The following is a 27,131-nucleotide window of genomic DNA, read 5'->3' on the forward strand; positions in this document are numbered from 1 at the left end:
ATATAATAATCCTTGACTTTGAAGGTTTGACAACTTCGGGAAGTTATCAACATAAAACAGCGCCTGCTTTGATATAGAAATTTTAGTGATTAACTCTCATAGAGGTAATTATGGTGAATTAATTTTTCAAAAATATTAAGAGACATGGTGCCTTCAGCAAAGTTTTTGATAATGTCATTTCAAACAATTTTGTTGAAAATATGAAGGCTACATGAATTCAACATATAGGGATTTAAATGGACTGGGCCTGCTATATTTCTTCTTAGTGAAGAAAAATTTAGGTGAAAACTTTTTTTCTGCGCTACGGATAACATTGTTTGAAACAATCATTGCGAGTTGAGAACACAAAACCTATAACTAAATTACGGATGGATGGAACTGAAACTTGCGTTTCGACTTCATCTCATCAGAATCCGACACTAACTTGGTGGGCGGACCAAGCTTGCGCCGAATTGATGCTAGCTCCTGAAAATGGAATCACTCTTTGTGTTTTTGAGTCCTTTTAATATCTGGGAATTATTTTTTTCTACTATATTTCGATACTCTGAATATGTGGGATATTTATGTCTTTGACAAAGTTGTTTGAAATAGCACTTTCGAAAACTTTGCTGGAGACATTAAGTCTCGACCCAAATTTGGTTGAAGAGTAATTTTTGTCTATAATTACTTCTAGGAGGATTAACCGTCAAAATTATTCTATCAGCAGATGAACAGTTTTACGTTTTGAAATTCTTCAATGTTACTTAACATCGAAATTTGGCAGTTTCGAATGAATGTGATCGTGACCGTTAAAAATTTATCGAGCATTAATTTTACTTTTCTTTATTAGTCAACCTCACAACTTGCAGTACTAGTACGTAGCACACAAAATTTTAGTACCCCATTCATTGCATCCTGCTAAGAGGCTATTCATATAGTTGATAATACAACAAAAATCCAATGCTCATAAAACCGATCCTGACCTGCTAGAGACAAAATCACATCAGCTTTTAACTAGTTTCTGAAATGTTATTCTTGTTGTTAACCATATTGAATTGTTGTCTAAACTCTATACAATCTAAAAGAATACATTTTCAGCAAATGTTGAAATGTATGTAAGTTTTCGGTAAACAAGCTTATGTTTTATATGCAATCAACCTATTCAAATTTAGATTCCCATTCGAAAAATTGTCTCTAATCCATACTTTGAAGCATCTTTACAAAAATGAGCTCATAATAATTCAGACAGTTATTTTATTTTACATTGAAGTAATTTGACAACTATGGGATTTTGGCTAAGAGATAAGTTACAAGATCCCCTTCCCATAATTTTCCAAAAGTTCTCATGACGCTTTAAACACAGTTCTCAATGTAGTGATCAGAGAATATTTTTCCAAAAATATTTTGTGGAATATTAAAATAAATTCGTAAGCATCATTTTTTTTTCAATCCAATAAATGTTGGTTTGGGGAGGGTTTTGACCCCCAAACCCCCCCCCCCCCCCCCTGGCTACGCCACTGGCATATGTTACTACGTTTTAATTGCCGCAAGGTTCTACTGTAGTTTTACGTTCTATGTTTATAACTGATTCACTCTAGAATACCTATACGTCTTTCAATTTCATTACTTTCGTTTCTCTTAGTTTTAAATTTGCCGAAAATAGCCAACAAAATCGATACAGTAGAACCTTGCGGCAATTAAAACATAGTAACATCTCACATCTTCTACCAATAACTAATTGTGTTGAGGCTGAAAACTGTTTGGGAACCTTCTGAAGAACAGTTTGTATTTGTTCTAAGGATGCTGCAGAAGTGTTGACGACAGTTGAAAAATAGCATGCAAAAACTTTCGAAAACGAAAATTCATTTTCTTACGTTTCTCATTAACAAATGTTCCGAATCTCTTTGGGTTTCGTTTCACATAGGACAAGTAGAAGGAACGATTAAAGTGTTTAGAACAGTGGCTAGAGATGCTGAATGGCAGTTTTGAAACTGGACCGGTCTATCTCGATAAAAAAAACTTCGGGAGCCTCAACGATTTCGCATAAATCAATGGCTTCGTCAATAATATGCACTAACTCAAGGACGCGGTGCCTGTTGTTCATTAAAGTATTAACCCGTTTTAAACCGAGCAACATTCCATCGATGACAATGAGTAGTGAGGATCAAAGGCCCTTTCTTCAACAACAGCACCATCAACGTGCATTATCCCCACGAAGCGAGACCCGAGAACGAGAAAGATTTGCGTGACTAGAGTGTATTTATGACAGCTGCCAGCGGCGGGATGTTAAGCTTGTTTTCGGCGACATGAATGCCAGGATGGACCATATTGTGTCAATAAACCGGTGGTCGGAACAGGCAGTCTGCCCACCGTTACAAATGACTACGGCCAATAATACGTGAGCTTCGCAGTCTCCCGAAGAATGGTAGCCCGAACATTTTTTTTCCTCCGCAAAGATATCTAATTTTTCTCCGACATCACGAATGCTCACACCTGCTGCAATGTGAACATATGTGCATGCGCCCAGAGCTGTCAACAGTGTACAACACTCGTCGATCACGGACGCCAAGGCTCAATATCGAGCATTTACGAGACGATCCTGCTGCCGAAGAAAACATACAGCAGCTAGAAACAGCGCTACCAACGGAAGAACAGCTAGACGCAGCTACTGTTAAGGATGACATGAGCAACATACAAACCGCGGTAGGTAACACTGCCGAAGTTGTACTAGATACGAGAACTCGGAGTCGAGGCAATGGAGCAAGGGTGAGGATACTGCAGCACCGTACGAGAGCGAACTAGGAATAATACAGCTATTATGACGAAAAAAGCGCCTACAAGAAAGATCGGGCTACCGAGGCGATGGAGAAGCTGTACCGCGTTTATGACACATGTAAATTCTTCAAGAAAGTGAATCACTCGTACACAAGCTCCGTGCCACAAGTTGACATGTGCAGAGACGCTAATGAGAACCTGTCACGAACGAGTGTAAGGTGATCGACAGGTGGAAGCCGTATTATGACGAACATCTAAATGACGAAACAGTAGACAACAAGAGTAGCGCCAGAATCAGCCTGAGGACACACGTAGTCAACGACTGATTCCCAGCACCGGATTACCCTGAGAGTCAGGAAGAAAACTAACGGTTGAGGAGTAATAAAGCCGCTGGCAATGATAAACTGCCCTGTGAGCTATTGCAACACGGAGAAGAGGCATTGGCTAGAGCACTCCACTGGGTGATTTCGAAGATCTAGGAATAGATTTTACCAGAGGATTGGATGAAGGCAGTAATATGTCCCATCTATGAACAGGTGATAAGCTGTATTGCTGTACCGAACAATCACATTGCTGAACGCTGTCTGCAAAGTGCTCTCCCAAATTCTTTATCACCACCGAGCACCGTTAACAAGAGTGTTCATAGGGCAATATCAAGCAAGTTTTATAACCCTTAGTGGGTCAGTAGTTTTTAAGGAGATAAAAATATTGATTTGTCTACGCTTAGAATTCTTAAATACTTATAATTAAAAAACTGAAAGAGAGGCTCTGTGGCGAATGAATAATAAATTAAAGCCACTCTTAAATAAACCAAACAAACAATCAAAAGAGAGGCTTAATCTAATCCAACGATTCAAATATTATAATATGGTACAGGAGCCGAACGAAACGGCAGAGAGTTTTGTCTTAGTTGCAGGCAAAATATTGTGTTAGTCATGGGTGCGTTTCGATGTCGTCTCATCACTCATCAGAAACCGACACTAACTTTTTGTCGGGATAGATTAGCGCCTGCTTGAAGCTAAATCCCTAAAACTAAAGCACACTTTGTGTTTCAATCAAACGACTGGTCAAACGTGATATCCCGTTCGAGCAGGAGTTCAGATTATGCCGATAAGACACAGTGAAGCCGAAACTTGTCTTGGCTTAGCAGGCCTTTGCATAGAATATTGTGAGTTTGGAGAATTTAAAGATACAGCTATTAGAGACAAATTGTTGATGGGAGTGTATAACAAAGCGTGTCTCACAAATGTGGGATACAGGGACGATCGATGAGAATGGAAATTGATTGTGGCTCTTCAATTAGATTGATTGGAAAAGAGCTTTACAGTCGATTTTTAAAAATGCTTCTTAGTTATGGTAAATGGTTCTAGTTTGTCGATTGAAGAAAATGTTATGGTTGATTTTGTTTTGAGCGGATTGCGTAGAAATTCAGAAATGATTGTCTTGGACAGCAAAAATGAGTTTTTACCTTTGTTAGGTAGGAGTTGGTTGGACAAATTTTTCCCAAAGCAGAGGAAATTATTTACAGGTTTGTTAAGGGTTAACATTGCTGAATCTTTTAAAGCGAGGATGTAACTGTTGCCGGCATCAAGAAGCGGTTTTCTAATGTTTTTTCAAAGGGATTTTTCGGAACCGATCATCGGGCTTGAAGCAGATTTGATGCTTAAAGAGGATACGCCGATATTCAATAGGGCGTATAAAGTTCCTTATAGATTGCACAATAAGGCAATAGAACATCTTGACATGGTGGAAAAAGAGAAAGTTATAACCCCGATTAAAACCAGTGAGTCGACTTCTCCAGTTATAGTGGTCAATAAGAAATTCGTCTTGTCATTGACTGTAACTTATTGTACCCAACTCATATCCTCTTCCAATAGCGCAGGATCTTTTCGTTAGGCTTTCTGCGTCAGAATAACTGGAGCAGCTTCAGTCTTTTTTGTGGCCTAAAATGAATTCTAATCTGTTGTTCAACTTTGCTGGGGTGCGATACGGGAAAATTCACTCAGATTTAGAAAATATTGCGATATTTAGAATTTTGAAAATCTGAAATCAAAATTTTAATTGGAGCCCCCAAAAACAGAGGTTAATCGAAGTCATGTTCGACTTTTGGTTAGGTTTTCAAGGAAATCCGCCACAGTGCAATAACAGGTTTGATTGACCTGCAAAAGTATATAACCAACTATTGTGGCGGTGCTCACTTGACAACTGTCAGAAACTTACATTTTGTCTCGCGATCGCGTTTTTGTGAGTGTGGATCAAGTCCTTACGTTGCCATAGCCCCCAAAATGCAACGATTACACCTACCTTCACAAATATTCGAAAGAGCTTCTTTGTTGATTCGTCATCAGCTGGAACATTTAACTTCCTGGAAAACTCTTCTATTGTCAGATGACTATTCTCATCTGTGAATTTGGCTTCATTGGTAACAATCTGCTCTTCGATGTTTTGTTTATTTAACCTACAAAATAAGCCGATAATTGATTATTGACTCTTTTACCTATGTTCATAAAACATCTCACCCTAGTGTTTTCCGTAGCTTCTCAATATCCACACTGAACGCAGCGTATGGCATGTTGACATTTTTAACGAACGTCATCAGCTTACAATCATCGAACGTATAGTCAGAGATTGGTATGCCCAACTCACGGGCCATGAGATTCCGCACATTTCGTGCGTACAGCTTTGGATCACGTTTCTCCTCCTCGCTAGGACAGTACACCGGCAGGAATTCGATTTCGCAGAACGTATGGAATTGTGTTAATGTTCGCCACAGTAGATGCAGTCTGGAAATTAAGCTTATTAATACATTTGTCCACTATTTATTAGTGGCGGTTACTTACGCATCCGGTCCCTCCCAGGTCCATGTGACGGTATCAACTTTGTTCGGGTAGCGCACCAAAACCGGTTGAATCGGTACGCCCGGATAAAACGCGCCTGGTTTGAATTGTATCAGAGAAGTTCGATTCGTACAGGTACCCTCCGGAAAGATCAATATCTGGGGCCAGTCTTCTTTCGAGTTAGCCCGCTCGATTATCTCTTTGATTGTGGTTTGGCGGGAGTTCGGGTCCTCACGGCACACGTAAATTGGCTGCGCATAATCGATCAGCTCTGACAGGGGAGTTCAGTGCCGTGCAAGGGGAAGAAACAAGAAAGTAGATTAGTGCGCGATAATTTATTCTTTTCGTAGCAATAAAAAACAAAGATTCGAGCGGGCAATTTTAGCAACTAGAAACACTTTACATTTCAACTGTCATCTTATATTCCTAGTGGGACTTGATTTAGTTCTATTTACTACAGTGTATGAATGCTGCGTTTCGTTGAGTATTTTTCGTTATTTTAGTTGAACACTCATGAGAGACAACGTTGCTAAATCAATAGCATATGACAATGACATTTACCTTTCGAAGTATACAAGCCTACATGGAAGTAAATCCATCCTAAAATGTACAATTCCATAGAATGCCACTACTATCCCAAATCAACAATCTGTCCTACGGGCCTACACACAATGATCACCAAAAAGACACTTACTTCCGAGATTAGCGTCCGCGTTTCGTACCAACGGACTGGTCAGTCCTGTCAGATAGATGATAACCGCGTCCAGGAAGGAACTATGCGGGGAAACCACCAGGACAGGCGCTTCGGTTCGGCTTGCCTTCCGTCCTCGTGTCATGATACCGAGGCCGGCGAAAGAATACATTGCGATGGCACACTGGCTGAGTAGCCATTTCATTCGTCTATCGGTAGATGATGGTACATGTAGTATCGTCATGGTCCGGTAGTTCGGCAGTACAAGATCAGTTTCCGACAGTGTCCGCGTTGGATGGGTCAGGTCCATAGAAAGGGTGATGGTGTGTTTGTGTCAGGTATGTGTTTGTTCGGTAGTTTCCATGGGTAGATGTTTGTGCAAATGAGATTATGTAAATGTGGTTATTTTTTGAGATGAAGTAAGCACGCCGATTCAAAATAAGAAAGAACAAGAAAAGAGAAAATGGCTTGTAGAAAATCATGAAATGCTTTAAAGTGGTTCAATTTGTCCGTTGAAATATAAAATGTATGTAGGATCAAAGCAAATTGTTGGAAATAGAGCAGACCATATTACGAACACAAGAAGCAAACCAGATTAAGGTATACACACCGAACTGCAGGCGACGTGAATCGTATGTACACAAGTGGTCACACTGAAGAGAATGACGTTCGTTTCGGTAGAGTAAACATGAGAACTTTTGGCACCAAATGAAATAAGCATACACGTTCTGTGCAGTAGCACTAGAGCACCAATGTAAATGAGATTAGGATATGACAAAGAAAAAAAATGTGAAATAGTAGAACGTGATATTGGAATGTTAGCTGAATTTGGGTTGCATTTGTTAGGAACAATAAGCACTGTGTACATATTTAGATACCGATTTTATACAGCGCTACCTACACCGTAAAAGCTACCAATTAAACTATTGGACATGGTTTGAATTGCAGATATAAAATAGAAGATGAATGTTATTCTGGAGTCATTAAACTATGCTATCGTATTATTTGAAAATGTGATTGAATTGCTGGATAATCCATCGGATACTATGTTTGCGATGCTAGGTATTGAACTTTATCATACGATGGTTTTCTTCTTTGCAAAATCGATCGAATGGGAGGAAGAAAATATTCTGCGAATTTTGTTTTGAAGTACACCATGTCTTGTTTGCATGTTGCATCCCAATGAAACTTTTGTCTTGTTTTAGTATATATACGTCAACTTAACTATTCAAATCAATTTCGCATTGCATTCACTTATATCCTTTAACTATTCAAATTCAGTAAAGCAGACCTGCGTTCAATCTAATGACATAACACGAATGCTTGCAAAATATTATTCTATTCAAACTAAAGCGTCGGCTATCTGGATTATCAACTATTCATACTCAACTCATCCGTCAATTTTTCACGTGATTTTCGAAATTCACAATATTCTCAAAAGCTCTAAGTGTGAGTTTCTAAACATCCAAGAATACTCGAACTAAAATATTTCAATGAATGAAAAGTAACATACCACTACTTATAAGATTCTGTCCATTGCCCAATGTTAATTGATTTTATCAGCGTTTAGAGCTTGTATTTTAATTGTTCGTCCATTTAAGAGGTGTTGATCTTGGAAAATCAAATATTTTCACCGAGAAACACGAATAATAATAATTGATATAAGTGATTGCGCGCTGCCATCTTTTGCAAAGTTGTCTATGCTAACAGTGTTCATAACTTTCTAAAAAATTAACAGAATTAAAACGAAAAATTCAGAAAATAGCTGAAGATGCAAAAAATCTGTATAAGATGCTTTCACAAATAACTCATTTTATCTCGAAAACAATAGCAATTATAACGTTAGTGTCTTCGGAAGAGATATTTGTAGCAAGTAGAAAGTTTCTCTGCAGTTCACTCCAAGAAAAAAAATTGTTTCAATTATATAAGCTTTAGCTTAAGGATGATTCGACTCTTTTTCAGTTTAAATATCTTTATCCCTATATACGGAATCGAGAATCGAAATGTCCAAACATTAAAACATCAAAACGATTTTTTAATTTATTTTCTATGTTCCCGATGGTCAAACAAACACTGTCTTGTCAGTTGCAGCTACAAAGCTGTAATTCATTTTATTAGTTTCAAATTTTTTTTATTATATTAATTCTCACATATTCAGTGTTCCTTCGGTCTATAGAATATCGATTTCCTTGACGAAGAACTGATCGTGGTTAATCTACAGTTACAGAATTTCAGTGCAGTTTCTCTCGATAAACCAGTTCAGTTATAGCGAACGAATTGTTTCCATAGCCTACAAATGATGTAACTAAATATAATTCACTGACCAATTCGATTTGGCCCGTGACTTACTTCATACGCTCCATCTTATTCTACTGTCTAGTTCACTTTAGTAATATGACTACTAGACTGGGACATGGTTACAAGAAAAAAAAATAAAATTTCGCTCCGAGTAACTTTTTGGGTCCCATTTAGCTCCCAGAGCAACTCTGCAAATTTTTAGTTCAGACGGTGAAACTATATTTTTGCGCCCACGGTTTAAAGTTTCCATGGGATTTCGTATGGGGAAACCGTCTTTTGCAAATTAATTCGTCCAAGAGTCGCCCGTTACCTCCTAAAAATAAATAGATGTCTGATTTTATAGGAAATTTGTCAAGGAAACAAAGTCTAGAAGACCACGAAACGATCTGCTGTTCGTGGAAAAAGTTATTAAGCAATTACCGATTGATGCCCTGAAGATCAATGAAAACTTTACTTTTCATAGCATTACTGCTGCTGACGGTCGAATTATATACAAAATCTTTAACTTTCTGTTATTATGTACAAAAGAAGAGTCAATTTATCCCTCAAAACTCTTGCGAAGTGGCCAAACAGTATAGATAAATGATTTAGACACATTAAGAGAAAATCAAAACAAAATTGCATATAATTGGACAACCAACAACAGTGGTGCTAGAAAAAATGAATATTTTATGAATCGTTAGAGCATCAATTGGTTTCAGCTTAATAACTTTTTTCTCAAGCGTCAGATCGTTTTGTAGTTTTCGAGACTTTGTTTCTTTGTTAAATTTCCTACAAAACCCACATAACGGTTTATTTTTAGGAAGCAATGGGCGACTCCTGGAGGAATTATTTTGTGAAAGTTAATTTTCCCATATAAAATCTCATGTAAACTTTAAACAGTGGGCGCAAAAATATAGTTTCAGGGATCGAGCTAATAACTTGCACAGATGTTCTAGGACCCAGATGGTATCCAAAAAGTTGCTCGGAGCTGGAATCTATTTTTTCCCCACCCTCATGTCTACCCGTATAAACATTCCAGAAAGCTTCGGAACCATTTCCAAACTATTCACATAATTCACCATATTGGGAATACTATTGATATATTCCATCATTATAATTCAACTATTCAGCTATCATGCTCATTTTAGGTACCATTTCCAATATCTTCCGTGTATCTTACATTGAAGATTTGTATACTACATTGTACTTTGATGTAAGATGTTAATATTACTCTAGCGATAGTTTTTATTTGTATATCTGTTTACCCTGATCCAAAAACCTGTAGATTAACATTATCAAAAATCCTTGTCTTTTAATATTATGGCGATGGCCCAATCGAATAAAGTGTCAGTCCACTTAGCGTCTACAAAGATTTGCAGAAAAAGGCGCGCAACGAAATAAAACTTCATGAATCGATAGAATTGAAATGCAGAAGGGAAGAGATTTTTTTCTCCACCTTATATTTTATGCATCGCTAGATCTAAAATATGCATGTTACCATAAATTATATAGTTCTTGAATGGTATGTTATCAAAATGTATATAGAAAAAACATATTTTGATATGGCGACCGTTCTTAACAATCCGTTGTTTGTATGGTCGAGATAGGAAAAACGATAATGGTTATGTTCGATATTGTACCAAGCAATGGTTAATCTATTGTTAAACGAACCATATTAAAAACGGTTATTGAACGTTTGATGCAATGGTTGGCTGATGGTAAACATTTATACGGGTATACTCTCCGTGTTTTACTGACCTACTACTGTTTCACTGACATTTTACTTGGTCACGGTCGTTCAGACGCGAGGGAGCAGACCGTGGCTTCATAGCTTTTTTACCGACGACAGGGCTGCCGGCAACATTCTCTGACCCGTGAATTATTTGCAGTTCCAGAGTGGACACATCGGGTTTCACATCGCCGCGAGAAATGTCCAGAACAGCGAGCTTTACAACAGGTCTCGCAAACACTTATTTAGCAATCTGTACTGTCACGCGCCTCACCTGTCCGGAAATATTTGCTGGATGCCTCCTAGTTCCCATCGGTTCCTCGCATGTTATTGTGTGTTAAATAAATGTTCATCGACTATGACGACTAGATCACCCGGTTCCAGTGGCTTGACAGCACTTTATGCGCCGGATTTACGTTGGGAGATATTCTTGGACCCACCTTCGCAAGAATTTGTCTGTAGTATGCTGGGCGAGCTTCCAGCTGTCCCGCCGTTTGTATTTGTATTTGTATTTGTATAAAAAAAAGTCCAACTGACAATTTGTCTTAATGAACTATACTAAACTAAGGTAAACTAAACATAATTAAAATAGTGACAATACACGACGACGAAACTGCGAAGAGTTCATGACGAAGTCGAAAATTTCAGCAAACTCGTTGAAGCGACGACTCATTGCTAAAATTGGACTATTCGTAGCGTAGTTAGTGCTGCGCATTTCAGAATGCAGCAGGGCTCGAGGGCGAAGAGAACGGGTAGGCGCGTAGAGGTTGATTTGCGCTAGTAGCTCCGGATCATCATATTCAGCCAGCAGAATCTTTGACACGAAGGTAGCTTGCGCTGCATGTCTCCGGCGTGTTAAAGTATTAAGTCCTAAAAGACGACAACGGTCCTCGTACGGTGGCAGGTTTAATGGATCGTTCCACGGCAATTCACGTAACGCATATCGTATGAATTTACGCTGGACTGCTTCGATCCTAAGGCTCCACGTAGCTTGATACGGGCACCAAACGACGTTTGCAAATTCCAACTGCGGGCGCACCAATGAGCAATAAAGAGCCTTGAAGCATAGAGGATCCCGAAATTCGTTGGATATTTTGAAAATAAATCCCAGCAAACGATTGGCTCTGTCGATGGTCGCTGAGACGTGATGAGTATACGTTAGCTTATCATCAAGAATGACTCCTAGATCCTTCACGTGGTCAACGCGTTGTAGTAGAGTTCCTGCGATGTTATAGTTGAAGGTAACCATATTTCTCGTTCGGTAATAGCTGATGACAAAACATTTTGCAACGCTAAGGACCATCATGTTTCTTACACACCAGCTATAAAAGGTGTCAATAAGATACTGTAGCTCACGGCAATCGGCTTCATTCCGTATAACAAGAAAAAATTTTAAGTCGTCGGCAAAAAACAGCTTTCCTCCACGGCTTAGAACGAAAACCGCATCGTTCACGAACAGTGAAAAAAGTAGTGGACCTAGCGTACTACCTTGAGGAACTCCGGAAGTGTTGAAAAAGGATTCTGAAACAATATCGCCAATTTGAACAACGATTTCACGGTGCACAAGGTAGGATCGAAGCCAATGGCAGAATCTAGTAGAACACCCTAGCTTATCAAGCTTTGTTATCAGTATCTCATGATTAGCTCTATCAAAAGCAGCCTTTAGATCAGTGTAAATTGTATCCACCTGCAATTTCTTAGACATTTGTTCCGTGCAAAATGACGTAAAGCAGACGAGATTCGTCTCGACTGAACGTCCTGGGAAAAATCCGTGCTGAGATGTACTAATGTAGTGTCGACAAGCAGAAAATAACGCCTCGTTGATAATTGATTCAAAAACTTTAGATTCGACTCCTAGCGAAGAGATTCCGCGATAGTTCGCTATGTTGCGTTTGTCACCTTTCTTGAATACCGGGAACATAACTGAGCATTTCCAATCCTCAGGAAACGTTTGCTGCTGAAGCGATAGGTTAAAAATATATGCAAGTGGTGTTACAAGTAAGTCCGAACATTTTTTCAATACAGTTGAAGGTATAGCACTGAGGCCGGGTGCATAAGATGACTTGGTTTTCCGAATTGCAGATATAACCATTTGTTCAGAGACAGTAAACACATCCAAATCAACAGCACAAGCAGAACGTCGCGAGAGGCATTTTCGAGTTTGTTTGCGGTTGGCGAGTCAGTTGAAAAAACACTCGAGAAGAATCTGGCAAACAGCGTACATTTCGCCACAGTTGTCGTAGCTTCTTCGCCGTCGTAAAGCATACTTGATGGAAGTCCAGTTTCTTTACGCTTCGTGTTGACAAATGACCAAAAGCCCTTCGGGTTTCGGCGTAGATTATTCTGGATGCGGTTTACATAGCGTTTGTACAGAAGCTTGTTGTAACAACGATACTCATTACTGGCTAAAGTGAACATGCGCTTAGAAAGAGGACACCGTCGATTTGTGTACGCACGAAGGGGTTTTTGCTCGAGTACGTTTTAGCTTTCGAAGAGTGCTGTTTGACCTGGGTGGCTTGCTAGGAGGCTGACATTTAGGCACTGAGGTCTCAACACAGTTCAGTAGTAGTCGCTTGTAGATGGCAACTGCAGCATTAACACTCACTTGGGCATGCAGTACACTCCAATCAATTTGCGACAGAGAACTGCGGAGCTTTACAAAATCAGTTTTGCGAAAGTTGAGACGGTCGACAGAAAGAGTTTCTACATACTGAACTGATCGAATAGTGCCAATTGAGATTTCAAGCGCGGGATGAAAGTTGTCAAGTGGAACAATCACGCTGGATGCTTCATTGACGGAACATACAGATATAATAGTTTCACTAACAAAGACGAGATCCAGAAAGCGTGACTGGTGGTTAGGAATCATGCTTACTTGACTTAGCCCGTTGAAAGCAAATCCGTCCAATAGCAAACGACTGGCGATGTTGGTTGTCGAAGCAATCGGGTCCGGGTAAGCGTATCCGTGTCGTGACGGCACCCAAATGAGTCCTGGCTGATTGAAATCACCAAGGACAATCATCACGCCATCCGCGCCAGCTTGTGAAGAAGCGTTATTCACAGCATCCATGTGAAGTTGCATGATATTGCAGTCGAGTCGCTTTTCAGGAGGAATATAGACAGCACCAATATAAAAGTTCCTCGATGGAGTTGTAATTCTAACCCAAACAGCCTCAACACTGGTTAAACTACCTACATCAATCTCACATGAGGCAAATGCGGTGGAAACAGCAATCAAAACTCCTCCTCCACGTCCGCGAATACTGTTGCCACTATTTCGGTCCGCACGGTATACGGTGTAAGCATCGCCGAAAAGCTGCACTGATGTTATACGCGCATCGAGCCATGTTTCGGTGAAGACGCAAACATCGTAGTCACCGTCCACAGCAGCTAAATACACGTCATCAATTTTCGTCTTAAGCCCTCTCGCGTTCTGATAGTAAATCCGCAAACCATCAGTGTCATGTGAGAGGTGTCGTGCTGCATTCCAAGTTTCAGGACTGTGGGCTCGATGATCACTATCACCGCAAATAGCGCGGGGAGAGCAGGATGTACTGTTGTCAGGAAGGGGAACAAGCTGCGATACGGAGGGAATGACTGCGTCATAACTGTTGCGTCCAGCGGCTGACTGCAATGGGAGGCATACTTGAAGGTGCGCAGTATCACGTGTAGCTTCGGAAGGACATATATTATTTAAATGATTACCTGAGCGGACAGATGCGATGCGATCGAAATTATCATTTTGACATTGAAGGTTCGCTGGAGCGGTAGAGTCGATTGAGTAGTGTTCATCAGCAGACTGTAAGTGAAATTTACATTGAGGGTGTGCAGCATCTTGAAGTGCTTCGGAAGGACATATACCCTTCTTGGCTTTACCTGACACAGAAGAAGTTGCCGATTCGCCAGGTAGTTCGATGTCGCTCACCGAGGAACATGAAATTAGACAGACGAGTTTATCCGGGATAGCTTGGCGCTACTGTCCACCACCAGATGGATTCTTCTTCGCAGCGATCCTGATGATAGGCCGTTGAATTTTTGAATTGGTCACAAATTCACGAAAGTAGATGTTCTCCGGCCAAGAGTCTTTGGACAGAGCCTTATCCCTGCATGATTTGCTAACGCCATCTTTGAAGGTGATGAAGCTCAGCGATGAGAGATCCTTATCCTTAGGAACTAGGCGAACTATTTTTGGTTGCATATCCTTTCCCAGACAATCTTTCACAAGTCTAGAAACTTCATCATCCGTCGTGCTGGGATCAAATGCAGACAAGTAGACCCATAACAGCTCCTCAGGTGGTGATACTGTTTTTATCGTTTCAAACGCAGCTTTTGCTCCACGAATATTAGTGATTTTTGCTTTGAGCGGATCATCTTCACGCTTGCGCTTAGGAGTGTTTGGAACGGGATTATATGCAGCAATCCCTGTCCAAGGTGTATTTTCCGTTGGAGATAGCGGTTTTGTGTCGACTTTAACCGAGAGAGCTTTAACGACATCTTTTAAATCAGCTATGTCATCCTTTAATGATTTCAGAGAATTGTCGTCGGGCATTGCATTGTCGCAACAACGCGAAGCCATTCTGCGGAAATTATCGTTACAAAACAAATCAGCACATCCGTTACACATCCAGAATATATTCCGTGAGTGGATTCCCAGAACATCACGAACGTCAAAATCCAACTTGACACATATCATGTGAAACGAATTTCCGCAATACCCACGACAGGTGAATCGCTCAGAATCATTTATGACTTTCGAGCAGTTGGTACAAGCCATGCTTTTGAGCAAAGAAAATAACGCCTACCGGGTATGCAATAAACGCAGCAAAAATGAAGCGAACTTGCATGCAACTATCAGCTATCCACCAGAAGATGTCGCTTTTGTCAACAAATTGAGCGTAACGTTGTGCAAAGTGATAACGTCAAGTAGAAAAAAAAACACGAAACTATCACTTTCACTAAAAACAACACTTGCAGCTATCAGATATGATGCTGGTTAAGTTCATGAAACTTCAAAGTTCTTGCACAACCGATTAACAGTTAAATAAATAGTACAAAAATAGTACAAAAATAAAAACGATCACGATTGTTCAACAAGTATAAATTAAAAAGAAAACTACTAGCTTTGTTGACGACCGTGGTGTAGCAAACAGTGATGCCAAAACTGATCATAGGTGCACTTGCTGGCGCATTGATCCAGTTCGTGCTATGAAGCAAAAATTGGTTTGGGTTGACTGCCTCGTGGTCTGCAGCATCCAGTGAATCGAAGGTTAACTACCGTGAATTCTCGTTGGCTTCTAGCATGATCGTTTCCATTACCTCATCGCCAAGATGCCGGAGGCTATCCCATGTGCGGGGCTGACGAAACGTTGAAGTGCCACTGTGCATGTGCGTTGATGAACGTGTTGACGCAGTCCTTGTGCATTTTCTTTTTTTCCTCCGATAACTGGCGATTGGCTCCGACAATATTCATGCCATTAAACCTCCGGTGGCGCACCTCGCCTGGCCATAATTCATCTGAAGGCCATTACGCAGGAGGGTGTTGTTGTTGGTAGCTCCAGATGAACTGCCCGTACCGTAAAATAGGGAAAAAACAAATCCACCTTTTCACCACGTTGTGAACGGGGTTAGGCGTTCCTTGGGAAGTGGTGCCTTCAGCGGCAGTACTGGAGCAGCTTGCTGTAGCGCCCGAAGCTTCGGTATGTAGAACTTCAGCCGTAGTTCGTTGTACAATGTTTCTCCGTTGGCGTAAATGAACCGTTGGTGGTAGTAATTCACCAGAAGAATGGCTATACGATATTCCCTAGGCAATACAACGGGATTCTTTGCGCAAGAGAAATATGCGGCGCGTTTGCAATTCGACCTCGTACCATTGCGTGCTCTTCGGAAAATGGGAGCAACGAATGCAGTGATCTCCTTTTGTCACCACTGCTACCGATTTTTAGTTGATGAATGTTTCCACTGTACGCCAAAGAGTTTTCTCTGCCTTCACGAAATCGTCCTTTGGGCTTTACGATGTTTACTATTCCCTATCTACTTCCAGCTTCTTATCGCCCGATGAACATAGGTCACCGATCGAACTAAACCATTCAAATTTGAAAAGCGTTTTCAACGTCTACAATTTCCTCCAACGGCAAGTGTACAGCTATCATTCATATTTCTTCGATTGACGCAGCTGGTTCATCTATCTTTCGGATTTCGTGGGAACCCGTCTTAGAACCAGCGACTCTATGGATCGAACGATGTGTTGAGCTTCGAAGGTACGTGGTACCACTCATCGACGCTAGTGAGTGAAAGAACTTCGCCGACTCGAAATGAGACAAATTGATGATATCGGCGACTGTCCGAGCGACGCCACGCCAAAACTGCACTAGAATCCGTCCATAGATAGCGTTTATGTATGTTGCGGGTGTGTTCCGAACAAACGTTTTGCAACAAGCGCACTCCCATCAAGGCCGCTTGTAGCTCCAGACGCGGGATTAAGAGTGCACGAAGTGAAGCGATTTTTGTTTTTACTGCTACTAGCAAACACCAACTACTGCCGCTATGCGCCATTCTCAGCACATGCCGCTACGGTAGTATCCGTGACACGTGAATCTCGACTTCGTCCACTTCTCGCGTCGTAAGATTATCAAAGAAGCAACGCGGCATTTGCACTTCGCCAATCTTCTCGATTCATCTACTCCATAGATCATACAGTTGCTCTGATATCGGCTCGTCCCTGTTTGTTTCCGTTCTCCAAATTTCTTGCATTAAGATTTTTCTCTGGACTACGAAGTGCCCCACAGTTGCTGAGGCAATCACAAAGGTTGATCAAATAAAAAACCCCGGCAGGTAGTTGGTGAGGGACATAAAACTAGCTCATTCAAGAGTTTCAACGTCGCAAAGTGCTGAGTGGGGAAGTTTTCCGCGACTTAACTTTTTGTCGGTTCCGACAGCATGAAGTATAAAGTTAGTTTACGATCGTCCGGACACGACGCAGGCTCGGGTGATTCGCATTTTCAAATGCCTGACTCCTGAAGTAGAAGACAAAGGTTAAGTCGCTGGGAAAATTCTAAGCTTGCTCATATGACCCTATTCCAGAGATGCCAGATACTTTTTCAAATGTTTGCAATAATAATTTTAAAAGTTTGGGAAGTACCAAAAATGTCAGAAAAACTATTTTTAACCAAAAATGACTTAATAATGATGCGCTATATTAAATGAAAATAGTGCATTTATAGCCCAAGATAAGTAGAGAGAAATAGTTTATGGAGGAAAAACCTGAAGTAGATAAATCTGTAATTTGAAACTAGTGTAACCAAAAGCCTTTATTCTCAAAAATCTGTAGATAAACTAAAAAATCTGCAAATATCTGCGTCTTCGAAAAAATCTGCAGCTTAAATAAAAAATCTGCGAATTTGCAGACATGTCTGCAAATCTGGCATCTCTGCCCTATTCCAACTTTTCTTTTCTAAACCTTCAACTTTTTGCTCTTCTTTGAGTACTATTACTCTTAATTTTGGAAAATATACTTCACCTTCCAGTCCCTTGCTAATAAAATACCGTTACAAAAAGTAAAACTTGTCTTCCTACCGGATAATAATTCTCAATAACATCTCTCGGATATCGGAGCATACTGATATCATGCTTCAAGAATACTGAGTGCTCGCTTGTCCTGCTCGAATTCCTGCTGTTGCACCGACGCGACGTCTTTAACTGCGAATAACTTTCGCACCAAATTGTGTAGGTCGCTGTTCCTCATCTCTCCCCAAGTATGGACGGGCACTTGCTCAACTGAACCTCCAGTTCCGTTGTTGCTCCCGTACACGCACCAACCAAGCCGATTCTGAGCTGCTACTGGTTCGTTGTTGCTGCCTTCACGAATATTCAAACTTGTCGACAACCGTATATGTTGAAGCTCGATGATCATACCGGGTTTGACATTGACGTAGATGACCACGGGAAGTCTTTGAAGATGCAGGAACGTATCTGACAGCTCATTATACTCCAATGATTGGGAAGGCCTGGTTCACGCACCGTACGTAGTCAAGTGAGTATGGGAAACACCACCCACCAGTCCTTCGTTAAAACTTGCATAACCTTAATATACGAAAAAAAGCAAAAAAGTTCTCTTTAGTAGTGAACTATTAAAAAAAACTTCAGAGTTATTTTTTTGCTTCGACGACCGTTGAATAATTCTCCTAAAAACTGAAATATGACCATCAGGAATCAGAATATATTGGCTCAAATGGCACGTTCCCCGTACATAGTCGGGGATTTGTGCCTCGTATAAACAACTATAATATCTTATGTTGGTGGTTTTTAACGATCAAAAAAGACCGCCTTGGTTTTACTACCCATGTTCTATGGCAGCGATTTTCAACCTGGGGCCCGCGGACCCCTAGGGGGCCTTGAAATCGTTGCTGGGGGTCCGCGAAGAGGAAAATCTTTTCCGGACGGATATTGAAAGTTTTTTTTCATAACAGACTGACAATAATATATTGACAGCATATAAATTGATGTTAAGCCGTGGCACAGTGGCACCTGTTCATACAAAGTTGTGACAACATTATAAAAATTGGTCTTTGTTAGTGAAAATTGGGGTTTTATCTAATTTTGGGTCGCTGTATCCATTTCTGCTATCAGTTTCGAAATTCCGTATTTTTTTCGACTACTTTTATGCATACCCATTTCAAAGCGTTGATCGTTAAAGGGTTAATATACACGTTAATCATATTAGCCAGTCACATCGGATAGCAGAAATGGTAGACCAAACTAGTAAAATTCACTAATTTTTCAGTAATATGATGTTGTTTAGGCAACCAATTTGTAAGGAGATATATGAGCTACAGGGCGTCTCCGCATGGGTATTTTCAATTTGGCGCAAAATGCGTAAGATGAAGCCTGTATATCTTGAAACTACCCTAAGTTTTGAGTCAGATTCATGATAAGTGACCCATGGGATACCATTTAAAAAATTGGAAGACGTATAATGATATATTACTGATATGACATTGAGTTTCTCAATTGCTTTTTCTTGATGCCGAACAAACGTAAGTCATTTCTGCACGAAAAGCTCACATCTATAGTTTAAAATATTCATTCTTCATTCCATAGAACTCGAAATTACTCCAATCGGCCCTGTAGTTCTTGAGATATCGCCATTTGAAGTTCTAAGGTACTAACAATTATAATGAATTAAATTGAACAGATATCCTCGGCATCACTTGCTCCAAAGACATGATGAAAATTCATTTTTCATCCGATTATCGTAAATTTGAGATGCTTTTATTCTAACTGAGAGAAAAACTAAATAAATACTTACAAAAGAATTACAAGACATTGATTTTTGGGGCTTTGTCACACGTCGTGCCACTATGCATGGGGTCCGCAACCGCCCACGATGATTTTAAAGGGGTCCGCGATCACTCAAGGTGATTTCGAAGGGGTCCGCGGTGAAAACAAGTTTGCCGCTGTTCTATGGAATTCCTCATATATTGAAAAGGAACAATTATGTGTATAACGGCAGTGTAGATGTATTAGAAATTTAACTCGTCTATGGTCGAGGCAATTGGCCGAAACTTTTTTAACAGTTTTAAATCCAGCGAGAGTTTTGCTAGAGAATAGTTATAAGGTGAAATGAAATAAATCAAGAATACGAGGATACCTAACACCATAAAGCTTTTACGATATATAGAGTACTTGCAGGGTAGTTTTGGGTGCCATACCATGTAATCTTCGAGTAGATGGAATTTATAATGTATGAAACGGGTCATGAAGTCACGATGAAACAACCAATCAAATGCATTGTACGTAGATTTCAAAAATTAAAAAGTTTATCCTTACTTGCAGAATTGGGTATTATACACTATACGGATAATAGGTATTAAGTAGTCACTATTAGTAGGGTTTTAGTCAATTCAGTCCTGGTTCTGTTAGTGAATGCATACGTCCTTAGTCCCAATTTATCAAAATCTGTTGAGGGATTTAATATATTACACATAGATTCCAATGAATAACTCATTTCATTGCAAACAACCAGATTTTAGACTAATAAATCAGAATCCCATAATGAAAAACATCAACTGCCTTGTATTGATATTTTTCTTGATATTGTTCAAATAAAGCTGAAAGTTTTATTTGTGCTTTGAAATCAAATCACAATATAATCATACAAATATCTCATTACAAACAAAACTGCTTATGGGACTGTTATGCTTTTATGGGCCAAGTAGTACACATTAAAAACCACATTCTTTAGTCTGTACTTTTGTTCTGGTACCAAATAGTTGATAAATGTTATTGTAAATATTGAACTAAACACAATCGGTCGCCGCGTGCCTCTCACATCCTATTTCTTTGCTATCGGCCTATCCCATTACTATCGACTAAAATTGCCCGTTATGCAAACTAAACACAATAAATAACCATCGAAGGGCCTAGCCAAACCTACTTCCGAAAAACGGCAACGAGGCGGTCTCGTACTTGGCCACCACAGCCGACGGTCCGAACATGATTACACAGATCGAATCATAGAATGCAGTGTGGGGCGCCACGCAGATCACGGGGGCCTCCTTCGCGGAGGCCCGTTCACCCTTGGTCCGGATGCAGTTGAAGGAACCAAACACGAACAGCAGTCGCATCATGTGTGCGGTTAGAACGCGTAACTGTCTAGAATGAACAGTGATAGGATATGGGAGGGATATTTAGCACTAGCGATACTATATGGTTATACCACAGATAACAGACGATTAGGCTGGATTTGAATCGTGTGTAAATACCCGCTATTGAGATTCATAATAAATCAGACGTCTGAAACACGTTTGACAAACGTTTGTAGATGGCGCACTGGTCGATACAATGTATTTAGAGTGCAGCTGTCAAACACGTATAGCAAACAGTTGCGCAGATGGCAATAGTGAAACACGTATTTCCAACGTTTATCAATTTGAAAGTTTACACAGGTTTTTGAAGAAATTTTGTTCTAGTCTAAACGTCTGTTATCTGTGGTTATACGATAGGAAAATATGGCAGATATTTGGTCACCGTTTGACTAGATGTATCTACTACTATTCTAATTTTCGCTTCTGTCAATATTATAGGGGAAAATTTGCATTTGTCGGACTTCAGTGAGAAACTAAGAAGAAAACACATTTAATAGGCAACCTTCAAGAATCGGTTTTTTTGACAGGTTCGTTGCTACCAACTGAATTTTGATATTAATGGTTATTGAGGGAGTGCGCCAATTGAAGTGCACGTTAGAAATTTTTTCTACACCCTGCGCTCAAAACAATTCAAAAGAGAAGTTTAGCTGAAGATTTGGACTCGAGTTATGGACATTTTCATTAATATATATTGGAAAAACTAAAATGTACTATTATTATGTGAATATTCATAGAGGGCACACCCAATAAAAATGCAAACAAAGTTTCTCAACTATTAAAACAAACATCGGAGCCGCCAAAGGAAGAGAGTCCATATCAAAAATTGACCTTTTGCCCACCCCCTTAAAATTAACCGAAACAGCTCTCATTGTTCCAGCATGGAACCTGTCAAAATTTTTCTTATGTCAAATTCAAAATGATATTTGTCATTTACTTCAAACTTAAACAATAGTTAACAGTAATTAGAGCCCTATAGTTTCATCGACGGAAAAAGTAGAAGTAGTTAAGAAAATTTAAAACTTATTCAGGCTTGAAACAATTGGAACCTACAAACAAACAAAAACATATTAGGAATTTGGTCAAGTGGAAATGTAGATATTCAAGATTATTTCAACTGAAAGCAATCAGTGCCCTCGCTAGCCTTTATTTAAACTACAGAATTCAAACGTCGTCTCATGTTAGTGACAAAAGAACAACACGTAACTAAAAGCGCTAATAAATGCAAACAAGATAAAACTATGGTACAAAGTGTAAGGAAAGCTAAGCATGCAATAATAAAAAAAACAATTTTGAATTTTTAGTTGGTTTCAAGCAGCTCGAATATGCTTTGTAGATCGTGGTTGCGGTTAAATATTGCTTTGAGATTTGTGATTCGAACAAGTAAAAAAAGTTCTCGTTCGTCAGTAATTCACCCTACGTGTGGAAATTATTGCCCTTTTCCTATTCCTTTTTTCAAATGACGTAGGAAAATAGGTACGATGGCAACTCTATTGTCGCTGACTTTGACCCCGAAGAACTAAATGACATTCATAGAAACTTTGTCCGCACAGTTTTGTTTTTTCATAGCGTTTGATGAAATTTTCACTGACTTATCTTATTTCAGAATAAAATCATGAACTTTAGTAATATGTATGACAACAAAAGATTTTTTTTGCATAGAATATCGTAACACACAATTGGATCATTTTTTGGGTTTAAATTTGGCGATATGCCATCACACTAAATTATCCACAAAAATCGAAAATTTTAAAGCAAAATTGAGTTCAGCTTTTATTTTGATCCTTAACAAAATAAAAGCTGAATTTTGCTTTAATCCTTAACAGTTATGAAGCCGTGTGGTGTCCGGCGGGCTGAAATCTTTTTGAACTATTTCAGCCAAGAATAGAACCTCTGGGAACTGCTCCCATGTCGTAAGAGGCGACTAACAACATGCTAGAAGTTCCTAGGTCGAGGTATTGCTCCGTACCGAAGACTTAACCTGGGCGGACCTTAAGGTTCAAGGTTGTTAATCGATAATTAATCGTCATCGTCGATAACGTTAACCACCCGTCAACGTCATCGATAATGTATCGTCGGATTCATCGTCATCGTCGATAATTCATCGGTGGTTATCGCGATACATTTTGCGTTACTTTCCCGTTTATTGGAGTTGAAGTTGATGTGGTTAAATTTCAATTGTTTAGAAATAAATAACTATTGAAGGACATGTTGTTGGCAGTTGAAAACGTTGAATAGTTTGGACATTTTCTAAGCACAGGGGGGGGGGGGGGTCCGACGATGTGTCAAAATCGAATTTTTTGTCAACTTTTCGGGGGTGTTTTATATTGAAGGGAAAGTTGTTGGCAGTTGACAATCGGTAGTTTTGGACATTTTCAATGCACAGGAGGTTCGACGATGTGTGAAAATAGATTTTGTTCAACTTTTGGGGAAAGTTTATTGTGTTGAAGAAGCTATTGGTAAGTGAATAATCAGCTCCAATAAGACTTTAATTTGAGTAGTATCGATGAACGCGGATCAATACGTACTGAAAATTCGCCGCGTCTGTTTTAATGAATCTAATTTCAAGTTACGTTTTTGGTAACAAGCCCGTCCATCAGGTTAACGATCCTTTGTATTTCCCTTCAATGTTCGATATAATCGTTCGTATACATGTATTTCACAAACAATCCGATATTAGAAATAGGAAACACTTTCGCTGATTTATAACATCTAGAGCTATCATAACTCTTTGTCTGTATAACGTGTTATCACTCGATAGTTTGCAACCCAAAAAATATATCGAAGAGAAGGAACAGCGAAGTTAGTCTAAATAATGTCGCAATAAATAGTGATCCGGCCCATTAAGCAGATAAGATTAGTAATTAGTAATTACCAGGGGGTATTTAGAGGTTTGTGACGAAATGCTACGATGGGGGGGGGTGGTAAAAATTACTCAAAAAATGCTACGTCATTTATAGATGATCCCTAATAATAAACTATGCTTTACAGGTCGCATCGCTTGCTTGGAGCGAATCCTAGACCCTATTTCCTTCCAAACCACCAACTCCGCGACACCTATGGAAGAGTCTGATGAACCTTCGGTATAAGATTCCTCATTTTATTCAAACGATCGCCGGGTAAAATCAGCACCGACACGATAGAAACCACGAATAAATTCGTCGCGTGATTGAATATTATTAAAAAATATAAGCAGTGCTCCTTATAGCCGGCTATCCGGAGCTCAAGTTGCTTATTTTGCCAATCGTATTAATACAACAAATGATAAATTTCCCAAATTCTCGGCAGCCGGCTGCCCAGAGCAATTATTACATGATAATGCTATTGGCACACTTACTAACAACTCTCCCCTTCCCGTGATACATGTGGAGATGCAGAGGATTCCTCGGTCTCTAGTAGCAACATGTATCGGACTAACATTCCTTCCTTTCCCAGAAGATCTGCATTCGGACGTGGCCGGCGTCGGTATTGATCAGCATGCAGGGATCGGAATAGATTGTACAATGTGGCTCATCATGTTATTCCCAAGCATGTTGTTCCAATCAACATTTTGCAACCTAATTTGGTTCTGGTCAATAACGGAGTAGCAACTACGGGCGATCTCTTATGCTTATGCTTATGCTTATGCTTATGCTTATTTTGATCCTTAACAGTTATGTGTCCAACAAAAAAAACACCTTTAACAGGCCAACGAGGGTACCCGGGTACCCACAAATTGAAATGCTCATAACTATGGCTTCCTTTAACCGATTTGGACACTTTTAGATATTTTGGATTCAGGAACTCGTCCACTTTTTGATTCTGTACAATAGAACCGGAATATTGGATCTGGTTTTTGGTGATCCGGATTTTCCGGAGTAATGTTCCAGTACTAGGGTATGATTTGTAAATTTTAATAATGTACTAGCAATATGAGTATCAAAACTCTTCAAATTGTCTCGGAAGTCTGTTTTTTATTGTTTCGGGACCCTATGGCAATTTGAAAAATGGAATTGGAATGGAATGGCCACTCACGGCCCCACGGGAACCTGCTCCGGAATGTCCGTTCCGGGGTCAAATCACCAAATGGTTCCAAAACCACGAGATACAGCTAGAGGTGTGCGCCGCGCCGCCGATTTCAGGTAAAGGTCGGCGGCGCGCCGGCGTCACGCCGTTGTGCTTACTATTTTTACATGCAATCGTCGGCGCGGCGCGGCGGCGGCGGCGTGGCGCACACCTCTAGATACAGCCTACTGATGCAATTCCAAGAATTTTGATACCCATATTGCTAGTATTCCATTGAAGTTCGCAAATAGTACCCCAGCACTGGAACCTGCTTCCGGAAACCCGGATTCCCGGGAACCGAATGAAGTAACCCGATGCACTTTTACCAAGTCCAAAAGTGGATGAGTTACTGAATCCAAAACGGCCAAAAGTATCGAAATCGGTTGGATATTACCTTAGTTACGGTCATTTTAGTTTTGTGGGTACCCGGGTACCCACGTCGGCCTGTTACGTAGTAAAAAAATTCAGGAGCCCCTCCTCACTCCCACCCTTACTATAACAACAATATTATTAACCCAAAAGCTTGACTTAGTGAAGTTCGAAGATGTCACAAAGTTTCAATTTTCAGCTATGGATAAAACATAGGAATTTAATTAATTGAAACTTAAAAAGGTACCCGGGTACCGCGTCGGACACACAACGGTTAACACAGGTTTCTCGCACAAGTCAAAATATTTCCCTTCTCTTTCATGTATTCTTACATAGTCACGAGATTGTCTCAATGCATTGTGTGACTTCTAGAGGATTGTACAACAGTCCAGTAGTTTTCAGTGCATATCGAAAGAGAATGGTTTTAGAGTGAATAGATCAGTGGTTTTCAACCTTTTTCGTTCCATGTACCCCTTTCAGAATATTGTACCCCTTTCTGAAAATTCTTTAGCATCATGTAGGGTTGCTACCCCTCCAGTTTTTGAAGAGGATCTCATTGCCTCCGGGTTTTGCATCTATTTCTCCGAGTATAGTGATACAATGAATAATTTTAACTCAATATGTTCAAATGAGTTCCTCCGGTGTTAACGTTGACTGCTCCAGAAGCGGACCTTAACTGTTGGTCAGGTAGAAAATATTTGCTACTTTGTTGGAACCTTCCTAGCGACTATGATGACGAAAAACCGAATATTTTGTGCCCAGCAAAAATTTCGGAAGACACCGCAGTGTGCTTCACAGATGCTACCGCTTTTCTGCCTGCTTCACGGTACTTAGCTGTGACAGCAATGGTTGTTTGGCTGCTCTTCAACAGCGTGAGTGGCCGGTGCTTTTGGATTTTTGTCGTTAGACAAGGAAGTCTATATATATATATATATATATATATATATATATATATATATATATATATATATATATATATATATATATATATATATATATATATATATATATATATATATATATATATATATATATATATATATATATATATATAATATATATATATATATATATATATATATATATATATATATATATATATATATATATATATATATATATATATATATATATATATATATATATGTATATATATATATATATATATATATATATATATATATATATATATATATATATATAAGTGGACAATACGGTTTACGAACGCGATAAATTTACAGCTAATATGGAAAGCTCAAAGTAGGGGTGTACATCATGCTTTGCCAAAACAAAACAACAAACAATCAATGTGAGTCAATTTTGGTGATTGATACTTCGACGAGTTACAAAAAGAATGAAAGAGTTTATACTTGTCTAATTTAAACTCAGCGGTTAGGTCAGATAGGTTCAAAGTGATTCTATAAAAACTTATCCCAGGTCGCTGAAAATTTCCGGGTGAAAACCTTACCAAAGGTAGTAACCCTATTACCCTGTAAAAAAGATTTTCAATTGGATGAATGCCACAATTTTACAATAAGAAAACTGTTCCAGGGCACTCTCAGTAAACATCTCAATTCATGACTTACTGAAACAATATATAAAGGCAAATACCCGACGGGAATGTTTGGATAACAAGTTAAAATTGGTCCCGTATAATGCACCCCCAAAAATCGTCCAATTTACCCCTGGGGGTGCGGTTGAAAATCACTGGAATAGATCAACGTAAAAGCCACCGATATATGTCATAAAAGGCGTCAAAACAGGATTCTCTTCTCCATTTCCTGTAC

At 39.5% G+C, this 27,131-nt stretch overlaps 2 protein-coding genes across 3 annotated transcripts in view; both read right to left on the reverse strand.

The window, feature by feature from the left end:
• LOC131679010 (lysophosphatidylcholine acyltransferase) overlaps nt 1-27,131 on the reverse strand; it is a 68,005-nt gene that overhangs the window by 10,009 nt on the left and 30,865 nt on the right. The window contains exons 3-6 of one of the 2 annotated variants that reach the window (XM_058959531.1): nt 6,286-6,491; nt 5,595-5,862; nt 5,274-5,537; nt 5,059-5,212 (exon numbers count right to left, since the gene is read on the reverse strand). In XM_058959531.1, coding sequence (XP_058815514.1) covers nt 5,059-5,212; nt 5,274-5,537; nt 5,595-5,862; nt 6,286-6,491 — 892 coding nt within the window. Of the gene's footprint in view, nt 1-5,058; nt 5,213-5,273; nt 5,538-5,594; nt 5,863-6,285; nt 6,492-20,723; nt 20,942-27,131 lie in introns of both variants that reach the window. The other variant, XM_058959524.1, reaches the window with a different exon arrangement.
• Nucleotides 12,948-14,402, reverse strand: LOC131679060 (uncharacterized). The gene is made up of 3 exons (XM_058959615.1): nt 14,168-14,402; nt 13,997-14,090; nt 12,948-13,936 (listed from the first exon to the last, which is right to left on the reverse strand). The coding sequence occupies exons 1-3, from the start codon at nt 14,224-14,226 to the stop codon at nt 13,682-13,684; spliced, it is 408 nt and encodes a 135-aa protein (XP_058815598.1). The 5' UTR covers nt 14,227-14,402; the 3' UTR covers nt 12,948-13,681.

The sequence above is a fragment of the Topomyia yanbarensis genome, chromosome 1 (genome assembly GCF_030247195.1).
Source record: "Topomyia yanbarensis strain Yona2022 chromosome 1, ASM3024719v1, whole genome shotgun sequence".
Lineage (NCBI taxonomy): Eukaryota > Metazoa > Arthropoda > Insecta > Diptera > Culicidae > Topomyia > Topomyia yanbarensis.

Excerpts from the sequence above, each read along its gene's own strand:
- LOC131679060 (XM_058959615.1), bottom strand. The coding sequence starts at position 14,226 with ATGTTCCTCGGTGAGCGACATCGAACTACCTGGCGAATCGGCAACTTC. Across the intron at positions 14,091-14,167 it reads GGCAACTTCTTCTGTGTCAG|TCTGCTGATGAACACTACTC; the intron begins GTAAAGCCAAGA and ends TTTCACTTACAG. Across the intron at positions 13,937-13,996 it reads CATCGCATCTGTCCGCTCAG|TATGCCTCCCATTGCAGTCA; the intron begins GTAATCATTTAA and ends CGCACCTTCAAG.